The sequence below is a fragment of the Rhinolophus ferrumequinum genome, chromosome 24 (assembly GCF_004115265.2).
Source record: "Rhinolophus ferrumequinum isolate MPI-CBG mRhiFer1 chromosome 24, mRhiFer1_v1.p, whole genome shotgun sequence".
NCBI classification, from domain to species: Eukaryota; Metazoa; Chordata; class Mammalia; order Chiroptera; family Rhinolophidae; genus Rhinolophus; species Rhinolophus ferrumequinum.
Window position 1 is genome coordinate 19,469,238 of NC_046307.1, and position 12,523 is coordinate 19,481,760.

The 12,523-nt window shown below is 51.1% G+C and overlaps 1 protein-coding gene across 3 annotated transcripts; it reads left to right on the top strand.

Moving 5' to 3' along the window:
- The first annotated feature begins 1,171 nt into the window (after positions 1-1,171).
- On the top strand, positions 1,172-4,871 carry POU4F3 (POU class 4 homeobox 3). Of its 3 annotated transcripts, none has more exons than XM_033095752.1 (3): positions 1,172-1,429; positions 2,314-2,447; positions 2,762-4,871. In XM_033095752.1, exons 2-3 carry the CDS (start codon positions 2,328-2,330, stop codon positions 3,656-3,658), a joined length of 1,017 nt encoding a protein of 338 aa, XP_032951643.1. In that variant the 5' UTR covers positions 1,172-1,429; positions 2,314-2,327; the 3' UTR covers positions 3,659-4,871. The 3 variants fall into 3 exon arrangements, with proteins under 3 accessions (XP_032951643.1, XP_032951645.1, XP_032951644.1); XM_033095754.1 differs by having other exon boundaries at positions 1,172-1,387; XM_033095753.1 differs by lacking the exon at positions 1,172-1,429 and adding an exon at positions 1,933-1,984.
- Positions 4,872-12,523: the final 7,652 nt, after the last annotated feature.

Consider the following 12,523-nt stretch of genomic DNA (forward strand, 5'->3'; position numbering starts at 1 on the left):
TCTGATCCACAGCTGCCCTGTGCATGGGGTCTGGCACAAAGCAGATGTTGAAAACAAGCAAGGAACCAGTTTGTGTGTACCTGCAGACAAACCGTTCTCCAGGAAGATAACCCAGGCCACTCCCACTTCCAAATGCTTTCTCTTTAAGTTGAGAAGGAAGAAGACAGGAACAGTCATTCCATGAGTTCAGTGTGCCAGGCATTGTGCCAAATGCCTATCTCAGTGTATTCTTCACAACCATCAGTGGAGGAGAAACTATTATCTCCATTTAATAGATGAGGAAACTGCAGTACCAGACCTTAAGGTAGCTCATTACCTCTCCATCAGCAAGAGGCAGAGGTGCGTTTTGAATCTGAGGGCAAGTTCTGGGCCCCAATGCACCAGCTTGGGACGAGATTTACTCCGTACGAAGTAAGGTTCGAGCTCAATGCTTGCCTTGCCTTTAGCTCGAAACGTCTTCACCAGAACCCAAGAAGGCAAACAGTGGTGCAGTTTCCATTTTAGAGCCCAGGACACCGAGCCTCAGAGAGGGTTAGTGAAAGGGCAGTGCTTCGACTCCCGCACCTGGGCTGTGTGCTATTACCGTATTGCAGGGCGGGACCTCGCAAGGGCTCCCCAGCGGAGAAGAGGGATTGGCGGGACCCGAAGGTGGGGAGCCCGGATCAAGGCAGGGCTTCCTCTTAGCCGAAGGGGTGGCCTCATCCAACTCCCCACCCTCCCCGTATTAACATTCTGGGAAACCGGCCCACACCCCACAGCCCGCGAGGCCGAGCCCGCAGGCTGATGAGATCTCTGAAACCCGGAGGCCTCTCCCAGGGCGTAGGCGACCGCGGTAGTGAGGTGGGCTCAGCTGGGCGCTCAGGGTTTCTCTCCGAACCTGGAGGGCGGCGCGGCCGCGGTCCCAGGATTCCCCATCCATTATTCACGATGTTTACTAGCGCAGGGAAAGGAGAGGAGAGGAGGGAAGGAAAGGGGATGAGAGCAGAGGGGCGGGGGGGGGGGTGCAGTACTAACCTCCGAGCACTCCAGTCCCGAAACTTCGGGAAGGAAGACAAAGTAGCAAAGTGGTTAAGAGCCTGGGAAGTCCTCCGTGGCTCCTGGCACACAATAGGCCGCCAGTAAATATCTGTGGAATGGATAACGGAACGAGTGACGGAATGGCTCTGCTCCCAGCCAGCTATGTTGTCTTGGGCCGATCACGGAACCCCTCAGACCCTCGTTTTCCTCCTCTGTAAGCGGAAGAACAGTACCTACTCCATAGGGTGTGAGAATACCTGAGCTAACTCTCCAAATTGCCTAGCGCATATTAGGAGCTCAAAAGGTAGCTGTTATGGGGAATGGGGTTTGTAAGCGCCGGCGGCCCAGCAGAAGTGCACTGACTCCCAAGGTGGGCGTGCAGTCCTGAACTCTCCATTCTAAAAACGACTTAGTAAGCGTCCTTAGACTGGCGGGTTGGGGGAAGGGCGAGGGGGCCAAATGGTCTTTCTTAAGCGAAAGCCAAGAAAGGCAAGCGTGAGGAGGAAGGCACAGACCTCCTGGACTGGGCAGGCGGTCACTTCTCCCATCTCCACTACGGCGGGTGGTTGGGGGTAGGGGTCACCTAGGGCTCATTCTGGCACCCCCTCACCCTCCCTGGAGCCCGTCTGGGTGCTTGGAGGCGCCTCTTCGCTGCGCTGCATGGCCGGACTCTGGTGGACGGCTCGGGCGTGGGGCCAGGAGCGCCCTGGAAATGGACAGTTTGGCGGCAGCCGGTCCGCCAAGGAGTGTGTGTGTGTGTGTGTGTGTGTGTGTGTGTGTGTATGTGTGTGTGTGTGTGTGGTGGAGGGTGGGAGTAGGGTCAGCTCCCGGACCCCTACTCAGCCCGGGGCTGCCCTTAGGTCTGGGCAGTGTGAGTTGGGACAGGGCGGAGAGGTTTGGGACTTTGGCGTGAGGACTAAGTCCACCAAGAAGAAAGAATCCGGAAGGTCGGCGAGGCTGGAGCCAGGTGGGGCGGGGCAGACCGAGAGAGGCCCGGTGGAGCCGGGTATAAATGCCGAGGCGGGGGCAGCAGTGGCGGGCGCAGAGCGGCGCGCCTAGAGCTGCTGCCTGTCCTAGCCTCCCGGGCGGCCCCTGCGAGTCCTGGGCGCGTGAGCACGCCTGCGCGCGCCCGGGCCCTTCCTGGCAGGCTGCTTGTAAGATGAGTGAAGAAGCAGGTGGGGGAGAGGGGAGGCAGCAAGAGAGAGGGCGAGGGGAGCGCGGGCGCTGAGCGGCACTCACTTGGAGCGCGGCGAGCGAGCGAGACGAGCCTGATCCATGTCCCTCGCTGCCTCCCAGCCAGGCGCGCGAAGATGATGGCCATGAACGCCAAGCAGCCTTTCGGCATGCACCCGGTGCTTCAAGAACCCAAATTCTCCAGCCTGCACTCCGGCTCCGAGGCCATGCGCCGAGTCTGTCTCCCAGCCCCGCAGGTACGTAGTGGAGCATAATTACCGCTCTAAGGCACATTTTTTGACAGGCACTTGCTTCATGTTTTTTTCATGTCGCCCAGAACAATCGCCGCTGTTGAACTCCTCTCCTTGTCTCCCCTGCGCTCTCTCCCGGCGCGCCCTCTCTCTCATTCATGTGTCTGATCCACACGTCTGTTCCAGCAGAGCTTCTGTCTCCGTATTAATTTTTATGACCTGGGCTTTGAGGAGAGGCATCTCGGTTGCTTGAAAATGTGTTTTAATCCTGAGTTGACAGTATTCCCCACTGACCATGCTGTGCGCCTTCTCGCTTGCAGCTGCAGGGTAATATATTTGGAAGCTTTGATGAGAGCCTGCTGGCACGCGCCGAAGCTCTGGCGGCGGTGGATATTGTCTCCCACGGCAAGAACCATCCTTTCAAGCCCGACGCCACCTACCATACCATGAGTAGCGTGCCCTGCACGTCCACTTCGTCCACCGTGCCCATCTCCCACCCGGCCGCGCTCACCTCGCACCCGCACCACGCGGTGCACCAGGGCCTCGAGGGCGACCTGCTAGAGCACATCTCGCCCACGTTGAGCGTGAGCGGCTTGGGCGCCCCGGAGCACTCGGTGATGCCGGCGCAGATCCACCCGCACCACCTGGGCGCCATGGGCCACCTGCACCAGGCCATGGGCATGAGTCACCCACACGCCGTGGCGCCTCACAGCGCCATGCCTGCATGCCTCAGTGACGTGGAGTCGGACCCACGAGAGCTCGAGGCCTTCGCGGAGCGCTTCAAGCAGCGGCGCATCAAGCTGGGGGTGACCCAGGCGGACGTGGGCGCGGCTCTAGCCAACCTTAAGATCCCGGGCGTAGGCTCGCTCAGCCAGAGCACCATCTGCAGGTTCGAGTCTCTCACGCTGTCGCACAACAACATGATTGCTCTCAAGCCAGTGCTCCAGGCCTGGCTGGAGGAAGCCGAGGCCGCCTATCGAGAGAAAAACAGCAAGCCGGAGCTCTTCAACGGCAGTGAGCGGAAGCGCAAACGCACGTCCATCGCTGCACCGGAGAAGCGCTCACTCGAGGCCTACTTCGCTATTCAGCCGCGGCCCTCATCGGAGAAGATCGCGGCCATCGCGGAGAAACTGGACCTTAAAAAGAACGTGGTGAGGGTCTGGTTCTGCAACCAGAGACAGAAACAGAAACGAATGAAGTACTCGGCTGTCCACTGACTGCTGCGGGCGCAGCGTTGGGGGCCAGGAAAAGTTGAGTGTACGTCCCGGCGGGACGGTTATGGGGGACTCCAAGATGTTTCCTGGCAGGTCAGGCTCTCTTCCCCCAAAGCCACAGACTTTCCCCTTTATCCCGCCTGGTTGCCTCCCAGCCTTCTCTTTCTTTTTTCCATTCTATTCCCACCCGAAAAGTTTTGACGCTAAGAAAAAATTCACGAAAGTGCAGGCCTGGAGGGTCTTGTGCTGTCCGTGGTGCTGAAAAGCGCCCTTGTGTCTTGGACAGCGAGACCTCAGGGCAGGAGCCCAAACGCAGGGGATAGTGAATTGGCTCGACCACACAACTCTGGGGTAAAGGCGCCACTCGGCTAAGCGGGATCAGGCAAGGGGTGAGGGGGATCAGAAGGAAGTAATACATAATAATGCAAAGTTTAACTGGGCACGACCATGTACTGGAGATTTATTTAGAATATATAAAATCATGTATGTTTCCAAAGGATAGCCTTATACTCTCTTCCCCAACTAAATTTTCTCCATCTCATTCTTTGGTTTGCTGTAAATTCTCTAAGGTAGCATGGATTAGGTTCAGGGAAAGTGTGCGGGGAGTTGCGGGCTCTGAGCTGTTCTCCGCATTTGTCGGGCTCCTGAAAAGGGTCCACAACCTGGGATCGCTTAGTTGTTTGCAAACAGCAGTGAACACCTGCTCGGACTCATCCTCCACAGTCTGCTGGCGTTGGAGGGGTAATTCCCGTCTGCTGGAGAGCGGGGGATGGGTAGTGCTCCGGATGGACTGAGGACTCTCTCACCCCAGCTCGCTTCTCCAGCTAGACTCCCAGCGCAGTGTCAAGGCGGCTGCTCGAAAGTAATTGTAACTTCTCCGAATCATATGCAAGTCCTTCCAACACGTCTAACCTCGTTGCGCTTTTATTATTGTTAGCATTGTTGTTTTCTATTATTTATTTAACTTTACTTCTTTCCAGTCCGCTTATATGGGTGTTTTTCGGTGGAGGTTCACTTATAGTTGTGAGTGGAAAGCAGGGCCAGACCGCCGGCCTGGATCCTTCTCAAGCCCTTCCTTCTAGACTCATCACATTTTACCTTTCGTTGCTTCATGTAATTTGCGTGTTGCTGTGTGACCTTTGGTTTCGTTCTCCGAGTAAATACAAATAAAATATTAAGTTTTCTTCTCTCTTTACCCCTTGAATTAACTTCTAAAATAAATGCTTTATTTTTCAACCCGAATCACAGTGTTTTTCTTTCTCCGAGGCTAAGCGTATTAGTCTTAGAAAGGGTTTAAAAGTGAGAACCCAGAAAAGCTGGGCTGTCACTTCCGGTAGGCCAGTCTCTGGCCAACCCCTCTCCTTTTTCCTCTTCCCTGGTGCTTCATCCTCCTACCCTGTTGAGATCCGGCCACAGGTTAACGGACCTCAGGGTTTCAAGTCACTTCCCTCCATGCGTCCTCGCAAGAGAATCTATCAACCTCTGTTTGCTCAACGTGACTCAGATCGCAAATTTTGAAGCCTGACTGCTAAACGAGCCCCAGTGCCTCCACTCATTGGCTGAGCCACCCTGAAGCCAGTTTCTTCTCTTAGCCTCCATTGTTTGTCTGCTGGATGAAGATGCTAATACCTACCTCACAAGGTTATTGTGGGGACTAAGTAAGGTTGTTTATTTAAGGCGTCTGGTAGTGGTTGGGCTTAATAGGAAACATTTTAATAGATTCAATGGCTATATAGGAAGTGAAGGAATGGCTGCAAAGAGGGAGGAAAGTGTTCCGTGTCGGGACGGAGTCCGTTGGGACCCCTTGGAGTCTCTTCAGAAATTGATTTGGAATTGTCACCCAGGAGGTTACTCACTCTGTGGTCTATCTCGGCTTCTCCGTGGAGCGCTAAAAGAGATGTCCGCTGCAAAGATCTTAGCTTAGTGCCCTGTACATAGTAGATGCTCAACAGATGCTAGTCCCTTCTCTCTCTTCCGCTCCCTCTAAAAGGGGAAGGAAACCTTTTAATTTGTGAGCCGCAGAAACACCTTCATGATTTAAAAAATTAATGCTCCAAGTTCAGGAGTCGTCTGCACATCTCCCCACTGTGTCATCAAAGAGCTATGGGTCATTAGACCTCCAGCCCGAATCGGAACAGAGAGGGTCTCCCCTCCGCGCGGTGCGGCCCCCACCCCCCATTGCAAAAGCAAACCTGGGGATCACCCTCAGCCCCGAGCCTCAGCCCTTCACCCCCGCCTTGCGAAATAGCCCCAGCGATTCCTCCACCTCCCTCTCCATCGGGTGTCCTTTAATAATAAATGCCCTTATGCCATTACATTATATTGTGGGTTTTGAAAATTTAAAATACGGCTGATGCAATATTAATTGCCTATAGTGGTATAAAACACAGGGCCGGAGCCCAGCCGGGCTGCAGAGGAGGCGGCCGTGAGCGTCCCGCGACCAAGCGAAGCGCTCCAGACAGACGCGCCTTTGCGGGCTGCGAGATTTCCTGCAGGTAAGAGCCTTTGGCTTTTCTGGCCCTGGAAAGAACCCGATATCCGTCTCCATCTCCTTTTCGAAAAGTTCCCTACTGTTATTTATTTTTTTAACTAATAACCTGAAAAGTTTGGGAGACATTTTTGGAGAGGGTGTGATGCGTCTCCCGAGTGGAACATTACGTCAGAACCAGCCGGGCTGGGTTAGGAATGGGACCCGCGCCTCTGCGCCTGGTCCGGTCCAGGCGCCTGGGAACGCCATCGCACATGAGTATTTTGACCAGTTTCTACCGGCGGGCGGGAGCTGCGGCCGGGTCCAGGACGCACTTCACCCTCTCCCACCCCCTGAGTGCGCCGGACCGGCGCCTCAGCTTCTCCATTTGGGCTCGCTCAGGAAGCAACGGGAGCTGTGGTTTCTCCAGAATTGTGCAGTCGCCTTTGCCAGTCGTCTGTTGAAGGCACAGACCCTTAGAGAGTAGTGGAGGAGGAGGGGGGGTACTAGCTGGTTTGGGGTTTACTCAGGCCTGGTGTGCATCTTGATGGGTCATTTCCTAACGTGTGACCTTGGGCAAGTCATGTCACCTCTCTAAGCCTTAACAGCTGATGGCTGTTAAACGTCACAAAAATATTTTTAAGAGTCATCAAAATCACTCTATAGCAGATAATCCTTTCCTAAATCCCAACAACTTGCAACATTCACTGTCCAAGGTCCAGGTGGAAGTTTCTTTAAACTGTACCAAAAGAAAAAGTGAGGCCAGTGTGCAGGGCTGTTTGTATGGAAAGTTGCATCTTGCTTCTCAAGGTGGGACTATGAGAGTCATCTGTGGAGCAGGAGGAAGGCATCAACGCACCTGTGTGGCTGGAACGAGGGCCTGACCCCCAATGAGCCAGGCACATACAAGCCAGCATGGTTGAAGCCCTGGCTGGCAGAACTTGGAGGCAGGAATCCTGTCCTTCCTGAATCTGAGCTGTGTGATCTCTGGCTAGGAGCTTATTCTCTCTGTGTCTAAGGTAGTGTCAGTTTTGTTCACTGTTTCAAGCCCATTTCCCAGCTCAAGGTCTGGCCCAGAGTGGCAGACATTAGACAATAGATGTCTGTTGGACGAATGAATGAAAAATGAAAGGACCCGTTCTCCAGCAATCCTCTCTGGATTCTAGGGGTGTAGAGGAGAACAGAGACCATCAAGAATAGACAAGTCTCCCCGGGGTGGGATCAGGGTCTAAGTGGTGTGTGTCTCAAGCTTCTATTCCAAGGCAGCCAGTTTCCTTCCTGTTTAAATTAGAAGGGGCTTTGCCCCACTCAGTGGTGATCATGAGTACAGAAAGGGTGCTCTGTGACAGGAGCCCTTGGTACCTAGAGGAGGAATCAGAGCGGAGGATCAGGGGGTGACCTCTGCCCTGCTGAGTGTGCCTGACCTTCTCTTGACCCTGCATTGGAGCTTGAGTTCTCTTACTTTCCTGCTGAGATGGAAACAGCTCCAGGTCTGGAGTGGACAGACCTGGGGTAGAATACCCAATCCATCTCTTACTTGAGTAACTGACTTTACAGCCCTGAGCCTCAGTGCCCTCATCTGTAAAATTGGAACAAAGACTATCTTTCAGGATTGCTCTGATGATTAAATAAAATCACTTAAGCCCAGCACCTGACATTAATGGATACTTAGTCTCTTCAAAACATTATTTATACTCAGAAAAGTAAGAGGTAGTGTTGCAGGGTCAAATTCGGGGCTTGGAGTCATGTGGGATCCACATTTTCCTTCCGTGAGCCAACCTGTTCATTCATAAAATAAGCAATGCCTACTGTCAGGGGCAAGCCAGAAAAACATCAAAGAAATCTCTTTGCTCACTGTGCATCCCAGCTGTGGAGGGGACAATGAATTTGCTCTCCAGGAGTCCATGGTACAAATACATAGGGCCCTCTGAGAAGCTTGACCCTAATCCGTGGCTCCTGGAATTGGAACCTTCCTCCGCAGTAGAATCCTGGTGAGCATCAAGCAGCTGGCATCGTTGGAGATTCAGCTCAGCGCTCCCTTCGAGGGGCGGGGCTCCAGTGGGCAGAGGAGACTCGAGTGATGCGGTCTCTGGCTCGTCCTTCCCACCTTTGGGCCCCGCGTCGCAGTGCGTCAGCTCGGGGGCAGAGCGCCTAAAAGCGTCTCATTTTACAGGAGAGACTGAGGCCCAGAGATGGACAGAGCGACTTAGCTGGCTCCTTCTACCTAAAATTGCTCTTTTCCCTCGTCATGCTATCACACTACACCGTTTTCTTTCTTTCTTAGTCCTCTTACTCCTTGATGACACCCTGTTTATCAGTAAATGCGCTCGGGGCGAGTACCATGTCTGCCCAGTACCCCCTGCCTCCTTGAACCCAGTGCACGGCCTCACAGAGGATTTCACGAACGTGTTGGATAAATGAATAATAATGGTATCTAACACGTATTGAGGGCTTCCTGTATGCCAGGTACTGTTCCAAGCACTTTATGTGCATTAATTTATTCATCCTTAAACAACACTACGAGTGGACACCATTTTAAACCCCATTTTACAGATGAGAACTTGGAGGTACAGAGTGTTTATGTAACTTGCCCAGGGCAAGTAGTGAACTCAGCAGTTTGGTGGGGAGATCTGGCAAAACCCGTTTGTTTTTTGCTGGTTTTTTTTTTTTTTTTGGCCTCACCCATCCCCAAGTGAGACCCAACGCTGGCAGGGGCAGGGCTGGGGGGACGCCTGGGGTGGGCGCGGAGCAGGCGCGTGGGATTTGGCAGGAGAAGCCGCTCGTGCAGAGGAAGTGGTGGAATCCAAGGACGCCGCCGTCCTCGCCGGCTTTCGGGCCCTGCACTCGCGCTCCATCTCCGCGGGTCTCTCCCTCGGCGTTCCGCGCCGCCTCTCGTCTCTTCCTCTGTATCTACGTCCGTCGGTTTACTCGTCTCCCACGCAACCCGCTCTTAGCTTCCCTCCAACCTCGCAGGCGCGAAACTCGGACCCCAAAGTGCAGGAGCGAGGTGGGGCGCGTCCCCGGGGCGTCCAGAAAGCCCTCCTCCCTTCCTCCCCTCCTCCGCGGAGCTGCGGGAGCCCCGGCGGTAACCCCGCCCCAGCGGGCAGCTGGAGCCAGCGAGGACCCCGGCGGACAAATTAGTCTCTCCTTCGATCGCTCTTTCCCGAGCAGGTCAGGTTTCCCTCCGCCCCTCCCGACGGCGCTTCCGCACCCGCGGGGCTCCCTGGGCTCCCCTGCGGGGTCAGGGTTCGCCTGGCTCCGCCCAGCGCCTCCCGCGAGGGCTTCCCCTCGGCCGCGGGCCGGCTCCCGGAGCTCTCTGGACTTTGGGAGGAGCTTTGCGGAGAGAGGGATGGGCGGCCAGGCCCAGGTTCTTCCCCGGGAGTCCTCCCCACTCTTCCTGTCGCCAGCGCGTGGAGCACTCGTCTCCCTAAGACGTCAGTTCTCTGCTCCCTCCCTCCGCTCTGCCCAAACCAGCCTGGCGCTGGAGGCAAACTGGTACCGAAACAGATCTCTCTCTTTCTCTTTTTTGAGTTTAAGTTTTAGGATTTCACACACACAAATACTAGTGTTCATCCTGGGAAAATCAGACTTTTATGGGACATCTTTAAATCCTAAGTTTAGGATTTAATATTGTCTTTACTTTGATTTACATCAGGAGGGGGAACCACCATAATAATTTCAAGAGGTTTCTGGTGGAATCCCACTCTCAATCCCAATTTCTCTCTTTACTTATCTCCCTTCCTCTCCCGCTACACACACATCAGCCCAACTCCAAAACCCAACATCCCTTCCTGAGGCAGAGGCCCCCAGTGCCTGGGGCGTGCTAGGCGGCTCACCTCTTGGCAGATATAGCTAATGTCCAGCTCTCATAAATCAAGACCATAAAAAGCTTACTTTCATATGCACTCAATTTCTACCAAACCTAAACTAATTGCATAAATTCCTTTAGGCCACTCAGAGCTGCTCTCTGGGTTGGGATCTGATCAATTAGTCATTAGGCACTCCATTAGCTGGGGTTTAAGCTGCCTCATATAAATGTCTCCTGTCAATTTGCTTGTAATTGAATGAATAAAAAAGGGTACAATTATTAGCACAGAAGATCAGAATGAGGAGAGGTCCATTTTATTCAAATATTCTAAAAATGTCTTAATCTAATAATAATAACAATAATTAGAAGGCATTTAGACACCAGTCACAGGAAGATTCTTGGTCCATGTTAAGGAAAGCTCTGGCCTGAGGCACAGCAACCTGAGTGTGTTTCTATGCTCTCTCACTAATGTCTCCCACCCTCAGAGCCCCAAGAAACTTGTTTCTTACCTGTAAAACAAGTTAGTGGGAGGTGATTTTCTTTTTTAAAAATTAGTTTTATATTTTGTCAAAGTAATTCATGCATATAGTTAAAAATTGAATACAGAAAGGCAAATTGACCAACCCCCTACCCTCAGCCACTTTCAGCTGTTTCTTTTAGAAGTTAATTACATGTCTAAATAGTATATATTTGGCACTATCTCTCTTTAAAATTCAAGGTTTATTTCTTAATATTTTGATTAAATACTACATGATTCAAATTCAAAAGAACCAGATTTGCAGTGAAAAGTCTTTCTCCTATCCTTGACCCAAGTTACCCAGTTCCCTTTGAAGGCAAATAACATGATCAACTTTTGTGTATACTTCAGAGATATTTTATTGGTTGCCATTTCTTGACTTGTCATTTTTAGTAATTGTGTGTTAACTTCTTGTTATGATATTAGAGAACTAGAGATATAACCATCTTGAATAATCTCCTCACACCAAGAACCCTAGGAAGTTTCGTATAAAATCAATAATATAGAAATATAAATTGAATGGGCAGTTGAATATCCTGGTTCATTTTTTTTAACCAAAAATCAATTTTGAGGTGCAGACACCACAAAAACTGCCTTCTTACAAACAGATAGAGTGTTTTTAGGTTGATTTGAGTTCTATCCCATCTCCTTCCAAATATAATTTAAGGCAACCTATCTGTTATTACTATGGAATTAGCCACTATACTTATAATGGAAGTACTTTTATGCATTGGATAGTTCAGTTCCTATAGCATTTGGTTTTATTAGATTCTGTTAAAAAATCTCCCTTCACTCTTTTACTTCCTCTAAGTGAGCCCATTTTTCCAGTAAGATGAGTTTTTCTTGGTGTACACAGTTATGATGGGACTGCAGAAGACACTGGCAACATTATTTCATAACCTACCTAGGACTGAGTATTGAACACCAGACTGCAGAAACCCCAGCTGAGCTCTTACATGTACGGGAGCTGAGATCCTTAGAACGTCAGCTCCATCTCGGACAGAATTTCCAGGTGGTGATCCTGAGTGACTACTGTGAGATGTACAGGGAGACATTGTTCCGGGGGTGGGATTGATTTGTATGGAGGCCTGCGTACTCTTTCAATGAATTCCTTTAGTAGTGAAAGCTTGAATGGGAAGAGAGGTGATTCGGACAATTGGAATCATCTCTGGTCAGCATACAGAGCACAGGCCACATAGTACAGAGGAAAGAACCTGGAGATCTGAGTTCCAGGCCTTACTCTGTATGTGACCTTGGCAACTATAGTCACCTTCAGTGCCTGAGTTCCCCAACTCTAACTTGAGGAAATTGAATTAGATAGTAGTTCAATTTGGTGAGGATTCTGGACTCCCTTGAGAATCTGAGGACAACTACTTTTCCTAACCCAGAAAAAATGTACATCTGCACACTCAAAATTTTTGCTGACTTCTTGAAGTTCAACTATGGATCCCTTGGGTTCTACCCGTGAGTTTATAGGTGCTACCTTAAGACCTCTTGGACTAGGTAATCTAAAAGGCTATTCTTCATGTGACTATCTGAATTTATGTTCAAATACCCTCATGCACTGAAACCAGTTTAGCAAACTGGGAAGAACTTTACCAAAGGCAAAAATAAAGACTTGAGCCAAATGTTAATAAAGACTCCAAATAGCGTTGGCAAAACTATTTTTCAGATCAATAGTCAGTCTCTTAAGAAACAGTGTGGTGGAGTAAAAAAACGCACTACATCAGAGATCAAAATCTAGGTTTAAAATTTTTTTTTAACCAGCCCTACCAGCAACTAGGATTGAGAATTTGAGCTGGAGACTTACTTCCCTGTTCTGGCTCCCTCTTTTCCTATCAGTAAAACGAGAGGGTGGGACCAGATGACTTCTGAAACCGCCAGCTGTGACATTACGTGAACTTATGTATATAGGCATTGGCATATCTTATATTTGATATTTTGGGGGCTTCTTTTATTTTCTGTTTTGTTTTCAAAGAGATAGTCGAGCAATCGAAGTGGAGTTAGAAGAAGGGGTTACCAAGCGTGGTGTCTTCTGAGTTCCCAGCAATGAGGCTTCTAAAACCATGTGGCAGA